General features: G+C 42.1%; 1 protein-coding gene across 3 annotated transcripts in view; it reads right to left on the reverse strand.

Moving 5' to 3' along the window:
• The window catches only part of MYO1D (myosin ID), a 303283-nt gene that overhangs the window by 176870 nt on the left and 105895 nt on the right, over positions 1-20518 (reverse strand). For all 3 annotated transcript variants that reach the window (XM_084750418.1, XM_084750417.1, XM_084750419.1), the window contains 4 exons: positions 17170-17340; positions 12817-12887; positions 9436-9510; positions 4326-4458 (listed from right to left, as the gene is read on the reverse strand). In XM_084750418.1, the coding sequence (XP_084606544.1) occupies positions 4326-4458; positions 9436-9510; positions 12817-12887; positions 17170-17340 (450 nt within the window). The remainder of the gene's footprint in view (positions 1-4325; positions 4459-9435; positions 9511-12816; positions 12888-17169; positions 17341-20518) is intronic.

A 20518-nucleotide genomic window follows, 5' to 3' on the forward strand; every position in this document is an offset into this window, starting at 1 on the left:
GGATTCCAGGCGAGGAGAGAAGATACTACACTTGAAACACTGAGGAGTTCCACTTCTCTGAAGCAGACTAGGTAGTACTCATCAGCCTTCCGCGAAACCCTGACAGAAGCAGAGCAAACACCCAGGAAAGGCCTCTTCCACTATAAACTGGAACGGGAATCTCTGGCCCAGCTCGGGAGCCAGCAAGCCTCCAGAACGACTGCAGCTGCAAGGCTGCTTCTGGATCCTGGTGTGGCTCTTCACTGCTGTTACTGAGCTTCTAACGCTGGTAAGCACTCACTTCCGGTTTTCAGAAAGATTCCTTATTACATCTTTGTTCGTGGAAAATGCATTCTCTGGGTATTGAATTTTGTCTAAGTCTCTTTCACTCTGTCTGAGTATTAGTCTTTTGAGGCTAACCTATCTTTTCTCTGGCTGCTTTTAAGAGACTTGTTTTTGAACCAGGTATGGTGGTATTTCCAGATTATTCTCAGCGGCGGAGGGGTACAGGACACACAGCAAGACCCTGACACCCACAACAAAAGCAAACTGCAAGATGCGTTGTCTCTGATGCTCTACATTTCGCTAGCTGTCACACTGGATGGCCTTTAACTGTCTCAGCTCGGGGTCTGCTCAGCTTTGTGGCTTGCCTGGCCTGTGGTGTCTTACAGCATTCTTAGACTTCCTGGGCAAATGTTTTCAAGAGTTGCTCTGTGTTCCTCCCTTCTGTGTGTCGGAGTACATGCATGCTACGTGTTTACATTGTCTTCACGTATCTTAACCTTCTATAGCTCTAAGTATAATTCTAGATATTTAATTTTTTTTAAATTTTCACTATTATTTTTGTTCAGCTTTATTTCTGTAACTTGTCTAGTTACTTGCTCTTTCTCGTATTTCCAGGCCAAGGTTCACTTAAGTTATATTAAACATTTTGTATTTTGGTGTGTATGTGTGTGCATGCATGTATGTATGCACACATGCCAAGTAGGCACAGAAGGGCCAGAAGTTGATGTAGGGCATCTTCCTCAAAAACTTCCTCATGTTATTTTGTGAGGCAGTCCTTCATGGAACCTGGGTCTTACTGTTTCAGTAAGAACGGCTGGCAGTGAGCTCTGAGATCTGTCTGTCTCTGCTCCGCAGACTGCAGTTACAGAGATGTACCACGGTTCAGCTCTGCGTGGGGGTTAGGGTCATGCTTGAACCCGGCTCCCCAGCTGTGGATTCTATTTGTGATTGCTCTAGTGTCAGGCGTTTTCATCTGGGCCTGCTGTTTAATCTCTCTTTAGCACATAGCATCTTAGAGTCACTTAAAAAAAACTTCATTATTTTAAAGATTTGTTTATTTTGTGTATTGTGAGGTACTTTGACTGAATGTATGTATGTGCACCACATGTGTGCCTGGTTCCCACAGGGCCGAAACAATGTGTCAGTTTCTCTGGAACTGAATTACCCATTGTTGTGACTCACCAGATGGGGGTACTGAGAATCGAACCTGGGTCCTCTGGAAGAGCAACAAATGCTCTAAACTGCTGAGCCAGCTCTCCAGAGGACACCACCCATCCCACTCCCTGCAGTCACTCTTTAGCTCCTAGTTCCCTTGTGGAAAGTCTTTAAGGTCTGATATGAGGGTGATATCCTTAAGAAAATTACTATGTTTGCTTCTTTCAGAAGCTTGGGGCAATACAAGATCTGGGCTACCTTAAACTAAACTGATGTGTGGAAGCTTTTAAAGCCCACTCAGGTAGTGTGAATGCGGGCTGCATCAAAACTGCTTATAATTACATATTCTCACGAAAGACTCACTGCCTTCCAACACCTGACACCTTTTGGCTAAGTGTCAAAGACTAAGACAGGCAGTTTCCTTGCTGACAATGAAGGATTATTTCTAGTTCATTCTAGATGTGGGCTTTGGGGATACAAGTCTTTGTAGTGCTCGCTCTCTCGCTTTCTCTCTCTCTCTCTCTCTCTCTCTCTCTCTCTCTCTCTCTCTCTCATCAGTTTAATTTGGGCAAGCCCAAGATTTCAGTTCAAGGACATAGTTCAACCACCCTTACAGATAAAAAGGCAGCTTTAAGGCTGTGCTTCTGCTCAGTTGATTATATATTTACACAGCCCCTGGCTTACATATCCCTTAATTTTTACCACTTCCTGGTTGTAGTCGGAAAGTTGATTTTTAAAAAAAATTTACTTAATACTTGTGTTGTTTCAGGCACCTTTAGTGGGCACTGTATTTACTTATGCTACCAGGAAGAGCAACTTTTAGGATCTTTTGTCTGTATTCATACATTCAACTAACCTCTTACCTTCTCATATTAGCCTTGTATTGTGTAATAAAACTCCTATAAATGAGTGGGTGGTAGCCTCTCCTCTCTCCTCTCACACAGTTGACAGGTGCTGTGGACCGCAGTTTTATAGACTGTAGCTGTGATGCTTTTGATGGAGCTGGAGGGCAGTGAACCTCTGATTAGTGGTTTAGAATCCTTCTGGTCACTGTTTTATCCTGACTTTCTATTTCATCTTGAGTCAGTTTTAGCAACATGTCTCTAGCAAACTGAATTTTAAAATGTGTTAGCAGCCAGTTATTCATAACGCTCTGACTCCTAGTGTCAGAGGTTATGGAGGCCTATCATTCATCATCCTGTTTTGTTTTTGTTTTTTTAAATCAGTTTTATTACAGGTTTTGTCTATTTACTAGTTTTTTTTTAAAAATTTCTCCATTATGGTTAATTTCTGCTATTAAAAGTTTTTCTTCTCTTCTTAGGTGTTCTTTTGAGTTTCTCTTTTGGTTCCTTGAGTTGTACTTACCTACTTTCAGTCATTTTGTTGCTTTATAAAGCTGTAACAAATGGCTTACTTTAATAACATCCTATAACTATTGACAAATTCTTTGTCAAGCAGTCCCAAATACTTTATAATTTCATTATAATATCCTCTTAAATCTGTGAATTACTTAGGAAAACATTTTATTTTTAGAGTTTTCAAGCACATTTAAATAACCTGCTTTGAGGATGAAGAATGTATCAAAATAGTTGCATAACTGTGATCCAACTTGTGGTCAATTCTTACAAAGTACCCCATGTATACTTGAAAGGAATACATATCTCCCACTCCTTGGGCACAGGGTTGTTTTGATCTATTAGAAAAGGTTGGAATTTAGTTTTCATGGTTTCCTGTGTTTGAGACAAGGTTTCACAATATAGCCAAGTCTGGCGCCTGGAGCTTGCTGTGCAGCATAAACAGGCCTTATGGCCACAATCTTCCTGAAACCACGATATCTATTTATCTATTTCTAAAAGCAATGATTCTTTCCCTAGTTAACTGAGTAAATATCCTCCACAAAGCAGGTAGCTCTTTCCTGTGCTGCATGCTTTCCTTCTAGGTTCATCGTCTTCTTACTGGATGCAGTCAAAGATAGCATAGAGAGATGTAGAGATGGGAGGGGCAGGCCTGTGGCTAGCATTCTAGCCTTTATACCGCGAGCTTCTGTCTTTCTGGACATTTACTTATACAAGACGATGGACTGTGCTTATTTGCTATGAGCTGAGGCTAAGGAATGATGATGGAAAAAATAGAAAGCTACTGAATAGATGTGTGCTTGCGGCATTTGCTTAATATAACCATAGTGAAGTATAGATGCAAATTAATTCTTTTAAAAGGAAAGTAGATTTTTTAAAGAAGATAACAAAGAAGAAAACATACAATAAAATTACCAGAAGAGGAAGATACAAAGGAGCTAAAAATAACGAGTCCCAGAATGCTGCTAATTTATCAAACCTGTCAACAGCAGCATTCAGGAGCAGAAATCTATTCTTTAAGGGAGAGAAAAATAAAACTCCTATTTACAAATAAAATGGAAAAATAACCAGACTCAAGTTATCAGACAACATTGCAATAAAAGAAACAGCAAAAATTAGAAATAGTTGTCATTAATCATTTGTGAGCCCAATCACTTAAAGCAATGTGAGGATAGTTACAGTTAACTATTTCCACCTCGGTTCCCTCCCCTCCCTGGCCACGCCCCGCTTCCCAGCACAGATTCAGTTTGGCCAGGCAGCGTGTATCATACACACAGTTGAAACCACAATGACAATTTCCTCTTGACCTTAACTGTAGAATTAAAAAGTTTGAATTTAAGAAAGGAAGTCGTCTGAGATACAAACAAGTATTTTAGTCAAGTTTTTTAAAAAGCAGGAATAAAATTCTATTGTTCGTTTTGAATATATACTGTTCAACTTAATTAAGGATAATTACCTAAAAAGTAAACCACACATATGTTCTCCACAATGTATGTTAGTGCATGTTAAAATTGAATCCATGTATTTTCAAGGACACTAGAAAATAATTACCTTTGAAGCAAGGTTGTCTACTAAAGCAATCATAGAATTCTTAAACAAGGTGGCAGCAGTCAGCGGCCTCTTGGTCACCTCTGTAATGCTCAGTTTGCCTTCGGGCCACATGTTCTTCAGCACAGGATTTGAACTGAGAAACGCAGGGAAAAAATGATTAAAATGATGCATTTCAGTAAGGTGACTAAAAAGGGGCAATCGGTCTTGTTAATCTGTGTCCTAGGAATGCATCCAGAAAACCACAATTATATAATGACCAATACTGCACCACAGAAAATCTCCAAACTGTAGCACTTAAAAAATGCTTTATACTTCTTTAAAGTGACATCCATTAAGTTCCTATGTAGATCTCTTGCATAGATAATGTGGCTCTGAGAATATACACACACACACATGTATCTTATTTTATATAAATAAACACATACATCTGTAAAATGCAGATTTTGTAATGGCTAAAAAATGAAGACAAGTCTCTGGCCGGAAAATTGTTTTTACGTCACAGCAGATAATAGGAAAGTGAAAACATCTTCTAACAGGTAACAAATACGCGGCTAGGGACAGAAACATAACCGTTTCTAGCAAAGCCGTCTGCTAGAGCTGGGTTTATGAACACATTCACAGGTGGAGCTGGTGGCCCCAGCACTATTTTACTATCGCACCAGGGCTACTATGATCCAAATCTAAGAATGTACTGCAGGCCAATTCCATGTTGGAGCCACAGATTTGTTACTTGACTCTGTGGACGTATTTTCTCATAAAATGTGTGCAGTACCTCGGCTGCGGTTTTCTTCCATTTAATGTTGGGTGCTTTGCACTTGAAAGCAGCTGGAACTGGAAATGCTGCTTCATTGGGGGAGTTTTTTTCTTGTCAGAATCTTTTTTTTCTTACAAATTTGAGGTTAGAAAATGATGATAATTAACACTGGCATTTACTGCTAAGTGTTCCTCCGTCATTACGTCCAGTTTTCTTTCCCCTGTGGGAAACTGAGTTGGTTCCCCCAAAGCACACTGCGAATTTCTGTTTCACACGTGCTCAAAATAATCAGTGTAAGATGGCGCAATGGATGGTGCCAGAAGGAAGAAGTGGTGATGTGAGGGTTGGCTGGGTCTGCAAGTGCGGAGAGGGCAACACTTCTCTAACCACCACTGTGTAGGACCACCTACCATCAACAGAGCCAGGAAGACAACGTGGAACTCTCTGGTTTGTGAATAGTTTGGTCGCTATACAGCTCTAGTCCATGGTTTCCAGTCACACTCGTATAAAAATGAACACATAAAAGCACCCTGGTTTTCCTTTCTTTCCTTTAAGCAGAGAAGTAATTCAAGTGATGGCCCTTCACTTCTGGTGTACAGGGCTCCTGTAACACCTTCCAAACACCCACTGGGCAGGGTTTCCAGATGGATGGTAGAAAACTGCTGTGTATACTTGGGGGAATCTTACGTGTGTCAGGAGACTGAGGATCACTCTTGTTTGGATCTAGGCACTTTCTAACCTAAATTCTTCTTCCACTTTATTCACCCTTGGCCATGACTGGACACTAATTCTTATGTAATGGTGTAAGTGGATAGAACGGAGAAGACTTAAAATATGATTGCGTATCATCACATCAGAATTGATATAAAAAATGCAAACAGACAGAGTCATTTTTAGAGAGAATTTTGAGGTCACAAAGTCATATATATAATATTATCAAAACAGTTGTTTGTTTGTTTTAGGTACCTTAAATACTTGGATATATTTATTTTCTCTTTTAGATTTACTCTGTGTGTGTGTGTGTGTGTGTGTGTGTGTGTGTGTGTGTGTGTTACATGTGTCCAGATGCCAGTAGAGGCCAGAAGAGGGTGCCAGATCCTCTGGAACTGGAGTTCCAGGCAGTGTGTGGCACCTGATTTGGGTGCTGGGAAGTGGACTCAGGTCCTCTGGAAGAATACAAGTTCTCCAGAGAACTTTTTTTTTTTTTTTAAAGAATCAAAACCAGAAACCCAACATGTATACAAGGTAAGACAGAAGTGAGCAACAGGAGGATGAGTAAAAGTTCATGTACTTGGCGGGCTGCCCACCTGCTCCATTCTTCATTTACAGACACATGTGCACATAAGTGAACTTACACATCATGCCTGTGTGCATGTGCAGTTTTTAGACTCTAAGGACTAGAGATCCAAGAGTCACATTGACATATACAAAAAAGGATGCATTCATAGTTTTCAAGGTTGGTTGGCCACAGAAACACCAAGAAGTGTTCACAAATAAAGATGTCTCATTTAAGTGCCACCTCCTGGCCAGGCCTTCCCCATTACAAAGACACATGAGGTAAGCAGCGGTGAGCAGACATTTAATCTTTTCACTCCTGTGGAAGATGATAAAATGGATTCTCTTGCCCCCGCGCAGCACCACTAGCTGTTGGTTTTATCTAAGTTCCTTTGTTCTAAGTCCTTGCTTACCAAGCACACAAGCACGCTGCCTTCTATGGGTAATATTTTTCACTGTCAATTAGTAAGCAAGTTTTCACTGCTGTTTAGCTTCCTGAGCAGGTTTTTCCAAAAGAAAAAAAAAGCCTGTCATACCAATGCAAGTGTTGCACTCTATGTGACTGTTCGATATTTTGGGAAATGCATCCGTGTGTTACTTCATTTCCACCCCAGGCTTGTGATCCTGGGCTATGCTAGTCCACCTCCAAGAGGTGCTGCTCTGTCAGCTGCTTCTCTGAGCCATGATAAATGGGGGAATGTAACAAATACCAATTTGTGTTCCTTTTTGGACACAAGCCTGACAACACACTGTGATATCACCGTTGGTCAAATGGTATTTTTCAAGTTTAACATTTTCTACATAGAGAAATGCTAGACTGCCATTCGCTCCTTAAATGGGTGCATATTACCAGATACACTGAACACTGAACTTCTTTTCTGAAAGTCACTTTCTCCCGTGTCCAGCTCTTGCATGGACTCGCTTTCCTACTCTGATATCTTTGTAAGTTTCTACTGTTGACAGCTTTGTTCTCATTCTTGGTGGCTTCAGCATCCACAGACAAGCCACGTTAGAGCAAAAAGTCTTGAGAGAATTACTTAAACATCTGTGCCCACCTTTTTATTTTCTATTCTCTCTCAACCCCATGTCAGTTATGTGTTTGTCTTGATCAGTGCACAGAAATTAGTCTAGTCTTTTCAAGAGTTCTATGAGTAAACGGGGTTGGTTAATCTTGGCATTTGCCTGTTTCCCTGATATAGTTTATTACTGTTTTCTTGTTTTAAAGGGATTTATTTATTTCATGTGTATGTGCCTGAAGGTATGCACATCGAATGTATGCAGTACTTGTGTGGGTCCAGAGTGGGCATCAGATCCTTGGAATTGGAGTTATAGACAATTGTGATGTCTGATGTGGGTCCTTTGGAAGAGTAGCAAGTGCTCTTGGCTGCTGAGACATCTCTTGAGCCACACTATTGAGCTTTTTGTTGTTGTTGTTTTGGTTTGGTTTTTGCTTTTAATTTTTTAATTAATTTATTTTTTAAACACTCCCATTCCCCTGTGGACCACTGGGACACTGGATTTCTTGCTTTCCTTTTATCTTTTAGAGTGCCCTCAGTTTTTCCTTGTTGGGTTTTGCTTTGACTAAATGCTGGACCATTTAGGGATCAATTACTTTTACCCTCTTCTCTCCATTACTGGTTTTCTGTGTTTGTTTTGTTTTGTTTTTAAATCTACTCATTCCTTGGATAATTCTTCCAGTCTCATGATCTTAAATACCATCAACATAGTGACATCATGATGCAGATGCAATTCTATGTTATCCTATTTGGCATTTTTTACTTGGGTGCATTATATACTTCAACCTACGACATTCAAAACATACCTTGTCTTCCCACATGAGACTTCAGCCTCACATCTGGGCTCTAGCTGTCCACCAGCTCACAGCTCAGCTCTCCTTTCTGAATATTACCCAGTCTGATCCCTTTTCACCTTGTCACTGCTAAGCTAACCGCTATTGGTCTCCTTAGTTGCACTCTTGTTCATGACTGTTTTTTACACAGTGGTACTAGTGATCTCTTCAGTACAAACCATACCAGATTATGCTTTCCAATCGTTTCCTCTCTTCATACTTTGGTCCTTATGTTGGCTCACAGACTATGATTCCGGTCCTGCCCACATCTCTAAGTTCACTCCTTACTATTCCCCCCGTGTCCCACTCTGATTTTAGCACACAGCCTTCTTGCTGTCAATATCTCGAGTTGGTTCTTCCCTTGGGGCCATGGACCAGCTGTTCTCTCTGCCTGAAATACTCTTCCTCCAGATAACAGTGTGGTTCCCTCCTTCACTTCACATAGGTGTCTGCTGGATGCTGCCTCTAGAAAGGGCTGTTTCCTGGACACACTATTTTTAGTGCCTCCCCTGAACCTCTACTCATAATAGAGCAGTTTCTAAACTGTTTTCCCAGCTGTATCTCGGAGCACACAGAGATATGTGGCTTAAAGTTATACAATTTGACTTTGTAGTCTACTGAGGAACTACTTAGACTTACATGAGTGAGCAGTTCTCGCTCATCTATAGAATGATGGCCAAGAAGCCTCTTCCATCTTCCTGAACCTTCTCTCCATACTGGGTTTAAAGTTCTATCCCTTGCCTGTTTGTTCTGTATAGCCTTTTGTCTTTAAGTAGTTTGTGAGGAAATTCTCTTGCTCAGTCAGGACCAAGGCTCAATGATGCCAGATGTCAGCCTGACAGCAGAGCAGCTTATACCTGGCACAAGGACTCTGTGGTAGGAATGTAACAGCTTTAGGTGGACCAGACAATACTTGACACTTGTCACCTCTGGCCTGGCTTGGGGACTACTGACTATGTTGGTACAGAGTGCCAGAAGCCTGGTAAGAGTGAACAGAGAAACAGAGACAACTCAAGGAGAATCAAGGCAAATGTTATTGGAAGTAGCCCCTGCCCCTAGTCTACAGATTTTATAATCTTGAGATCATAGACTTTTTCATTCATTAAGCATAACAAAGCAGAACAGTCTGCTAAAAACCCTTAGAACTGTCATATAAAAGTAGTCATGTGTACACACATATACTATGCAATGTCTGTCAAAATATTTAAGGCAAAGGTAATGAATAATCATACCTGTTATACATGAGACGCTTGAAATCTTGAAATAAAGTATCTTTATTTTTGTCAATAAAACCAATGACAGAGTATCTGGAGAAAGAACAGAACGTATGCATCATCACCACATAGGAGCCAAGCTTCAGCCTCTCTAGGCATTCACGGGCCTTTCAGGTTAGTTTTGCAATCCAACTTCAAAATGTCTCGCTCACTTAGCTCTCAAGTAAAGGACGGACTTTGCACACTAAATAAAATGACTCTGCTCCTCTCCTTTAGTAGGAAAGTGAACACCAGTCCCATCACTCTGAGAAAGAACATCATTTTCTGCTGGCTAGTGCTTACCTCAAGATGATAGCTGTATTTATCATCCAGCATTCCTAAGATAAAAGCAAACCAGCCACATACAGGAACTAATTGTCTCATCCGTGGGGAGGTCAAGTGACTTGCCTAAGTACCACTCAGTGTGCACGGTATAAAAGAGTCCAAGGAGAACTGCAAAGGATGGTAAGAAGTGGATAAGCAGAGGGGAAAAGGACCGGCAGATCACGCGGGGTAACAGGTAGAATGAAGGGCTGGAAGCAGGCACATGCAGGAGCATTACAGAGAGATGAGCTCACTATTCGGAGTTTGGAGGCAGGCAGGAAAAAAGGCGTTGAAAGGCCGCTAAGATGGCAGCTGGGGAGAGGACCCCAAGGCAGAGGAACTGTACTGCTGTATGACCAGAGCAGCCTGTATGGGAGCCACTCCATGCTGGGGTAGAAGAGTAACTGGGGTTCTAGGTGGTCAGGCACGAGCTAAGTGACCTTGCAAACAGTAGCCCTAAGCCCCTTCTTAGCAGCTCTGCTCTCTTGTCTGTCTCCATTTTCTACTTGACAATCACATCAACATTTCTCAGGTCTCCAACCCTGATCTTTTACCTTATGTATTTAATTCTAAAAAGCAAGAAATTATTCCAGGTGTGCCACCCACAGGGATTTTTAAGGTCACCACATCCAAAATTATTTTGTTGCCTGCCTAACCTAGATCTTCCTCCTAATACTATCCTGTCATCTTACCTGAACATATGAACTCCGCCTACCCTTAATCTACTGTTAAACCCACACAGACTGAATTTCAAAGACCATAGTATAATGGTCAAGTTTCGCTGTGATTTGCTCTCAGTCTACTTTTCCAGGCATTTCCAATCTGTACTATGGAAAGGATAGATATACTCCTGCTACTTCCTGAATATTTTTCACCACCCTTCCCACTTCTTCCTATAAAAATAATTCCTAGCACCCAGAGCCCGGCAGCATCAGCCTCCCCTGCTTACCATAGCACCTAAAAATATTATAGTGTTTTCTTACTCAGAGTTTGTCACAACACTTGCTATGACTCATATGGTAATCATAATCTATCTTTTCTTATGCACACATGTGTATGTGCATGTGTGTATTTATGCTGAAATATATTTAATCACATACATAGGTACATATCTTGTATGAAAAGCCCCTTCTGGTCAGATACCATACACTATAAAGTATTGTGCAGATAGAAGATAAGCCATAAAAACCCAGAAGAGGACTGAACGGCTAAAGAAGCAGCCTAGGGCAGTGAACGCCAGTTGGAGGTCAGGACCAGGAGCCTGGAAACCTAGTTACTGCCTCAGTTCTCCCATAAACATGCCACGAGACTTTGGGTCAGATGTCCACTCATTCTTTAGAAGTTGACTGGTCGGTAAACCAGGTGGACTTGGGGACAGAGGCCTCTGTCCTGCTTTGCATTTATACCACCCTGATCATCAGACAGCAGTGTAATGGGGTTTGGGCTTATTTTAGTGGTACTTGTCTTTTCTACTCAGTGCTCTAAAGCCTGGGTACAGGGCCAAGACAGCGGAACACGGTGACACCTTGCAGTGATTGCTAGTTTGACAGGGAATGATAATTTTGAGCCATATTATTTTATGATTCTGGAGCTTTAATTTAGTCAGAAATAGCGATTAAAATTTCTTAAATGTCTTTTCAGCGTTTATAAAGATAATTATTTGCTTTTGTCTTGATTAATCTCTTCTTGTAATGGGTTACGTGGGAAGAATCCCTAACATAACCAATGAGGAAGAGGTAGAGCTCTTTGAACAATAAGATGAGGAACAGGGCTCAATGAAGAGTGAACACATAACAAACACAGCAGTGAACGATGACCCCACAGCAAGTGACAACCATATCAGCCTCCCTGGAACTTGGGACAGCATCTTCTATGGTAAAGAGATGTGATTTTATTAAAGATCTTGAAAGAAGGAACTAATCCAGTAGTAGACTGGCGGCGGGGGGGGGGGGGGGGGGGGCGGGCATAAATGCCACCAAATTCTGTTACCATGGAGGGGAGAGCTAACACTTAGGAGGAAGCAATGTAGCAAGGAGGCAGCCATAGGAGGAACACCCACAAGTCAAATACTGCCCACAGCATCAAAAGGTGGAAAGGGGGCAGAGTCTCCCTGAGAGAAGCCTCCAGGAAAGGTGTCACCTGCCATCACTCAATTTTGAACTTCCTGCTTCTTGAACTATGAGACTACGAAAGCTCACACTCCTGTTTCTGTGCTTGTTTTTGTGGTGCTGGGAGCCTCCCTTGCGCCAGGCAAACATTTCACCCCTAAGCTACACTCCCAGGCCATGTGGCTGCTGTTGTAAGTCACTGGGTTGTGACAGTTTGTCACAGGAGCACCTGGGACCTACCATACTCAGGCCATCTTCACACCGATCGGCATTTTCATGTCAATTGTTATTTTTATTGTAAGCCAATGAAAAAAATAAAAAATTTAAAAACACTATCTGACAATAATATAGTAGACCCGCTTTGCTGGTGCAGCTGCTGGCAGTCCTGCCCACTCTGGGTACCTTGCAGTCCCCTCCCCTACATTCTCCAGGCGTCTCTCACGGTGCTGGACTTGAACACTGATTCCTCCAGCAAGACTTCTCCAGACTCTTCATGGCTTCCATAATGCCATGTGTCCCTCCCCTCCGCCCCCTGTTTAGTCCTTTGCTGCATTCCTGTGACTTGGGCGTATCTACTTGTATTCACGAACCTGCTGGCTTCTTGTGGGCTGAACCCATCTTATCTGTGTGTCTGCCCTGAGCCCTTAACATGTTTCCAAGGTCTATTGATACACTGGTTCACGTTTACTGAGTCCCAGCCACACCAGGAAGTACACATGGTCACACAACATATGCTCAAACCAAATGTCTGAGAGACAAAGAAGAAATGAAGCAACGCCACTTTCTTCAAATGTGCTGCCCTACAAAATGGCTCCCCACAAAAAAATCCCGCCCCAACACATGACAAGAAAAACAGTTTCCCAGCCCCGTTTTCTGAGGAGAGGGTGCATGCAAATCATCATGCTAGGCACCAGAGTAAGATACTCACACCACGTCACCTGCGTAATGCCGGATTCGAAAGTCCCGGTCAAACTCTAGGGTTTTGTCTGAGGCGCAGGTCTAAGAGATGAAAAAGGGACATAAATGTGAAAAAAAAGACATTTTCAGCTTCTAAAAGTACATTCCAATTTAACATGACCAAACAACACAAATCATGATCTCTAAATGAAATCACATTCCGTGGGGTTTGTTTAAATACATACATGGCTGACAAGGTAAAGGCTTTTGACAGAAATTCACACAGCACACGGCTGGCCTTCGTTTGCTGGCTGCTCTAACTAACAGTTGATATGGCCAAGTGGCCAGGCCTGGACAATGAATATGCACTACGGCTATTCCATACCCAGTGTAGCCAGAGGTTGACAAATGATGCCCTTTATTTAGTTGGATGTAAAGGATGGTCCCTAGCAGGTGGGACAGCCAGACAATGGAAGAAGTACGGCATTCTGAGAAACAGACACTCATATCTTTCTCTTCCACGCTCCAGTTGGGAGGATCACACCGAAGGCTTACTATCTGTGAGGCACACACCTATTACTGTCCTCATAATCCACTCTTAAGAGTATAGCACTGCCCCTCTCACATACGTGGAGACTGAGGCTCAGTGACGTAGACAGCTGGCACTACATCACATTACTAGTAAGCAGTAGCCCTGGAAAGGCTCCAAGGCTCCATGTCTTTAAGTACACAGTGGCTTGGCTCATCTGCTTGCAGAGCTGGACTCTAGTTTAGGCGCTCCTCATAAAAGATCAACCTTGCATCCTCTATCATCGAAGGGGAGTGCTTTATGAAATGGCAGGATTTGTATGACACTGGATTTGCTCATGACTTCCTCCAATTTTCTTTGCTGCAGTAGCACCAGGCAGGCAGACAAGTAAAATTCTACACCGTACCTCTTAGTACTGTAATAGCAGCGCCATCCAGCATACAATCCTATTCAGGACAGTAGGCTTCAGATGCTAAAGGAAGCTATCTAAGAGTTTCACAAATGAAGAATTACAGGAAGTTGGAGGCTTACTCTGTCTCTTTAAATAATTACTTATCTGAGAAAGGGGAGAGTTAAATGAATTATGAGACCAAAGCATCTAGCATAAAGGAGTCTCCAAAATATATCCCGCCCCCTGCTCTCTCAAAGATGCACTTTAGCTTTAATGGTGTGTGTGAGGGCTTATACACTGCGAGTGTGGGGGTTTTGGAAGTCCCGGATTTGGAGTTAAGGCAGTTGTAAGCTGCCTGACATGGGTGCTGGGAACTGAATTCTGGTCCTCTGCGAGACCAGTATGCACTCTTAATTGTCAAGCACTCTCTTTAGCCTGCCTCCCCCCACATCTACCATTTTGAAGAACCCTTTAATTTGTAAAATTCCTGAAGGAATAAGACTCAAATTATGGCCATGCATATTTTTGGATAAAATGAAAAGCTGTGATTATCCTCAACACACAAAAATTCCATAGTTTTTTTTTAAATTGTACTGTTATACACTTATTATTTAGCTATTTTTAAATTTTAAAATATTTTTATGGTTGTTTGGATCATGTGACTGCTTCTTCATGGTACCTCTAATGCAAAAGGAAGATTTTAGTCCCCAAATAAAAGCCATTGATCTTTTATTTAGTAAGCCAGCAAGTCTACCTGACCAGTTAGCAGGAGCAAATGATGCCTGGCTCAACATACAGCCCAATGGCAGAAAGGTGTGTGGTGATTTAAGTACCCTGACAGCCTGGCTGTTTCATTTCATTCCTTTACTAGGTAAAACTTCCTCAAAAGATAGGGCTGGGGAGATGGCTCGGTTGTGAAGTGCTTGCTGTGCAAACAGGAGGACTTGATTTGGACCCTTAGCAACTGCACAGAAGTTGGGTAAAGTGATATTTGTAAACCTGGTGCTGGCAGAGCAGAGGCAGGAGGATGAAGCTTGCTGGCCAGCCAGTATAGCTCATTCAGTTGGGTCCAGGTTCAGTGAGAGACCTTGTCTCATAAAATAAACTAGAAGCCCAGTGGGATGGCTCTGTGTTTAAAGATGCTTGCCACCAGCCTGAGTTGGATCTTAGGAAGTCACACGGGAGAACCAACTCCTGAAAGTTGTCCTCTGACTTCCACATGTGTGCCAAGGCATGAATGTGCATGTACATATCAAAATGAATAAATAAACAAATAAGTGAGTAAATAAATAAATAAATGTATTTTTTAAGTTAAAGAGTAATAGAGAAGATATGGGACATTGACCTTTGACCTCCTATATATTGCTTACACACAAACACATATGCATACTTATATATATACACAAATCCCCAAACGTATACAGTTTAAATATCCTCATCTCAGTACTTGTCCAAGGATACTGAGGGACGAGGAAAAAAAGTAGGTACTTGGTCTATTGGAAAGCTGGGACTGCCACAAAAACAAAAGTAAGGAAGGAAATAAAAGAGAAAGAATTCAACCACTACATAAATGACTGTTCAGCACCTCCTATCACATCAATAGCAAGTGCTTAAACACAAGACGTTCAGTTGCTGTTAGGAACAACATCACAGCTTAGTGTGTTGGCATGCACTGCTAGGACTAGTTACTTCAGTGGCTGAAGATCACCAGAACCCAGGAGTCTGAGGCCAGTCTGGGCAACATAGAGCTAGAGTCCATCTCAAAAAGAAAAAAAAATAAAATAAAATGAGATTACATTTCAAGAATATCTGCTCGAGGGGCTTGAAGGATGAGTCCGTGGTTAAGAGCACCAGTTACTCTTCCAGAGGATCTGGGTTCAAATCCTAGTTCCCACAGGGCAGCTCATAACTGGCTTTAACTCTAGCCCAGGAGTGTGTGATGCTCTCTCCTGGCCTTTGAGGGCATTTGTATATACATGGTGCACATACACGCAGACAAAATACTTATACATGTGAAATAAAATAAAATAAAATATTATTTTTTTGCCTGATCAACTTATTTAACTCAGTTGTATAAATAACCAGGTTGAAAGATAGAATAAGAATTTGGGGTGTCAGTTTTGAGACTTGCATATATCTGTTTATTATAAGAACAACTTAAGATTTATTTGGTATGCTGGAGATCAGTTTGATGTAATTTCCCCAACGCTGACTGTGTAAGATGTGGAGGGGACAGCAGCAGATGAAGCTCCAGAAACTGTGGACAATGGCGTCTCTAAGCTCCCTCACAGTCAGGACTTTGCCTGGGTAAAGGTGCCCCTAACTGTCTCACTGTGATTATGGTTACTTTTCTCTATGGGCAGTTTTATGGCCAGCATTGAGGACTGGGCCTGTTAAATAAGAGGCACTTAATTAGACCTTTGGGGTACAAGTGGGACCTGGCTGAGGGGACCCAGGTTCTTAATGTTAAAGCTCAGTCTGTGTTGGCTGAAGATGAACTTGTAGCAACAAACAACTGGCCTGAGGTAAGCATCAGTCAATAATCAATTTAAAAATGATTCACACCTTCTCTAGTTAATTGTGGAATTTCGTGGTTCAGATTACATAATTCTGAAGAGGACGTAGTTAGGAAGTAGATTTATTCATGCAGTGGTGGCAATGTGCCACCAATTTACAGAGGAGCAGAACTGCTGCCATTTCTTTCTGGATGGGAAGGAATGGGGCCCGTTTTCCTGGCAGCATCCCACTACTGGACAAGCTTTCGTTTGTGAGGAAGCCTGGGGTGACGATAAGGTGTCCCCCTCCCCAACACAGACACCTAAACAAACACGAGTGATAAATGTACTGCATATAAGGTCTAGTACGAGAGTCTGACAACCACAGCTCCCACCAATTGTTACACAAATGCGCTTTATTTGTGATCTTTTCTGATTGTAAAAAATGGGGCATTGGAAAGCTACCCAGTACACTAAAGAATGCATTTCGTCGTAACAGCCATGACTGCAGCTAAAATTTCCCACTTTTCAGCAGGTCACAGGCTCTGAAGAATACAGACAGAGCATACTCCATATTTTTAAGTGAGGACTATGGTGCTAATCAAGGACAAAAGCAATTTCTTATGCCAGAATTATCAGATGCAGGCTCAAAATTCTAGCAAACGAACAAGGACTCAGCACCTATTGGCTATAAATGACATCATGCTTTCTAAAGAATCCTGTTCATTTTCCCAGCATCTAGCAAATTCCTCAGTCTGTAGCTCCCTCTCCTGGATACAGTAATCTTGTCAACTTGGTCACTGTATCGGAGAAGCAGAATTCACCCACAGAGATGCCTCCTTTACCAGACCGTCAGGCCTTTCCCCTGTATTTGACTGTACATTCTTTTAACCTCATGTAGAACAATGTTGCCTTGCCAAACAAGCAAAAATCTTACAGCTCAAGAAGAGTGGACGGCCTCATGATTACCTTTCGGCTGGAAAAATGACCATGCTTGCCCAGTTTACTGTTCAGGGCCTCAAGGAACATTTCATCAGTGACTTTGCCAACGTTCATGCAAGCGTCATCCAGGATGGCAATGATGCCTTTGTGCTGCTGCTCCACGAGGTCCACAATGATCTGGTTGTTGAAGTAATCAATCTGCAGGACAAGCGCGAGAGCAATGCCAAAGAGAACAGGAACCCCACGGGCAAGGCATGCAGGTGTGTCACGAACTTAGGTAACACCCCATGTCAACTGGGTGGACGGCATTAGTGAAGCCGAGCACGCGTGTTAACACGTGTGTCAACCTGATGTCTTCACTCTCTTTATGCTACGGAGGACCCATCGGGGATGACTGTGGACTAAGGCAGAAGTGACTAGTCTTTCCTGTCTCCCAGCCCCACACCCAATCCCAGTCCTTCATCCCGCCAGTTCCCAATCTGTTTGCTGTTAGCCATGGAACAGCTTCCAGGAAGAGCCACCAGATAGCCCCAAAGTATCACCTGACGTTTTTCTGAAAATTAAGTATGCCACAGAATCTGCAGTTCTACTCATGTGACACGCAATGACAAAAATCCAAAGGAGAATTTGGGGGATAAATTTTTCTGGGAATAATAATTTTGAAAAACTAATTGCGACATAACTACATATAAAAGATAAGAATAAGCTTTCCGCTTGCTTCCATTAATAAAGTTGAGAACCTTTGGCTTTTCCCTCCCCAGCAACGTCAATGTACACAAGGTCTATCACCTTCCTGCTCTGACGGGCTGTGGAGAAACAGCCTGCGCAGGTCTCTCTCAGGCACGCCGTGTGTCCCGTCTCATGTCAAAGGCCCGGAAACTAAGCGCTGTCTCCCTTAACCCCTGCAAGCCCTACAGGCTCACAGCAGAACACGAAGGTGTGTGGTAGGCTGCAGGCCTAGGCCAGCTGTGTGCTGTGGCCTTCAGCTCCGTTTCTAGTCTTTTGTGTTCTTTCCTGAATTTCCTTTCTTTTCATCGAAAGCCTGAAAACTCGATGTCATCCCGCCTCTACTCCCCAGAACCCCAATCTTTTTTTTTTAAATACATGCTTTTCTAGTTTTTCTGAATCATTGATTCGCAAATGAGATGAATTGTGTCAGTGGGGACATTCAGCGGTGGCAGTAGACAATTTTGATTGTCATGTAAGGGGCAGGGTTTCCAAAGCCCTTTTCTGGCCTCCATGGAACCTGTAAGCATGTGGCGCACATACAGACACGCATGCACACATCCATACATAAAAATAGAAATTAAAAAAATATTATTTATAAACTTTTAGAAGCAAATGAATCAGAGGGATACTCAGCCTTTTGAACTCCCGGTAGGCATGCACACACAGGCCATGAAACAGGCAGTGGAGAAAACTAACTCCGGACCCAGTCAAGACCCTAGATTCTAGTCACCAATACACAGAGCACACGGGCGCACAGACGCGAGCTCCTGACACTTCAGGAACTGGGCTCAGAACCTTACAGGGGAAAAAAAAATGCTCATTACAGAAAAAAAATACTCTTTTCAACAAAAGACTACAAAGTAGAAAAAAAAGGGTGGGGGAGCAGGGAGAGGAGGGAGGGAGGGAGGAAGGGAGGGAGCACATGAGCCCAGACCTATGTAAGAAACCTGTCAATCATAATGCAGAACTCTTATTTGGATCCAATCAAGCAAACTGTCCCCACCAGCAACAATAAACAACTGATGAAGCAGGAAGCGATATTAAAGGACTTGTTATTAATTTTTGGGATGGGATCATTGAACTGTGGTTAGAGTTTTTTTTGTAGGAGTATTTGTCTCTTAGAGAAATGTGGGGGGAAAAAATCACAGATGAAGTAATGTGATGTCTGAATTAACTTCAAGGTAACCTGGAACACGTGATAAAGAGAGGGACACACAGCTGGTGTTTCCTTCTTACCCCATAGAACTCTCAAAATGTTCTACAGTGATAGCAGAAATCCTAATGCTTAGAAGCTTAGGGTTCCAAAGGAAACAGAGGTTATAATGTTGGCACACACCACCATGCTGTTCTGTCACCTGGGAGTTGGGTGCTGTTCCCTTCATGGTCTGTTTCAGTTCCTCAGGACTCCCTCATCTGCAGGGCTCCTGTGCTTCTCTGAGGCGTCTGGAGTAGCCACACTGTGGCGGTTACTCTTCCCCCTAATGGACTAAGCCTGTGGGACTTGATATTCTGATTGCTAAAAGGGGTTTTTATTTTTCTTTTTTTTTTGGGGGGGGACAGGGTCTTATTATGTAGCCTTGGCTGGCCTCAAATTTTCAATCCTTCTGCCTCCGCCCCTGGAGCACTGAGATTACAGGTGTGTGCCACCACAACCAGTTTCAGTGGATATTTTAGATCAGTACTTCCAAATCCTGTCTGAGTAACAGGTTTTACGGTAAGATTTATGCTAAAAAGCCCTCAACTTTTATGGTAAGATTTATGATAAAAAGCCCTCAACTTTTATGGTAGGATTTATGATAAAAAGCCCTCAACTTCAGTTATATTATATATTAAACAAAAGATTAATTTTTAGGAAACTTCACATAAACTTAATTGAGTTAGATTTTAAATAGCTACGGGAGGCCACTGTTTAAATCAAACAACAGGCAGCTCTTTTATAATAAAGCTAACAACTCAGGTTTATCTTAAATATGTAAATTTATGCTCATATACTTCAATGAAATTTTATGGCACTATATTTGACACATAATGGAAGGCGAAGATGTAATTGAGGCAGAAATGCTATTTATTATACCTCTCTCTCTCTCTCTTAAAATGAATAAGTAGAAATAGAAAATAGGAAGGTATGAATATAAAAATAATTTAAATATAATATTTCAAGAAGCTTTTGAATTGAAATGTCAATACTATGTTTGATATCAGAGAACTAGCTTGATTTTTATTGTGTGGTGAGAGTGCGGACAGCTTTATAAACTCAGCCACCAGGCCCAGCCGTGTAGGTCTATAATCCCAGCACTCGGAAGGCGAAGGTAGAATTAGGAGAGCAAGGGCATCCTTGGTTTCCCAGCAAATTCAAAGCCACCCAGGGAAACATCAGACTATGCCACAGACCAAACAAACAAACAAACAGCAACAAAACCTAAAAACAAAATAAAATCTCCCAGAAACAGAAGCAAATAACTACAAGAAAACATGAGCAAGTTATAGAAGACCAACTTTAAAAAGTCTACTCTGAAATTGCTTTAAATATACAAATGTACAAGAGGACAGACTAAGTCTGCTGGTAGAGACAGGAAGGCCTGTCAGCTGTGAACCCGGGCCAGTGTCACTCTCTCACTACATCTCAGGAAGAGCCACAAGGAGAAAG

The sequence above is a fragment of the Acomys minous genome (assembly GCF_964271855.1).
Source record: "Acomys minous genome assembly, chromosome: 12".
Classification (NCBI taxonomy): Eukaryota; Metazoa; Chordata; class Mammalia; order Rodentia; family Muridae; genus Acomys; species Acomys minous.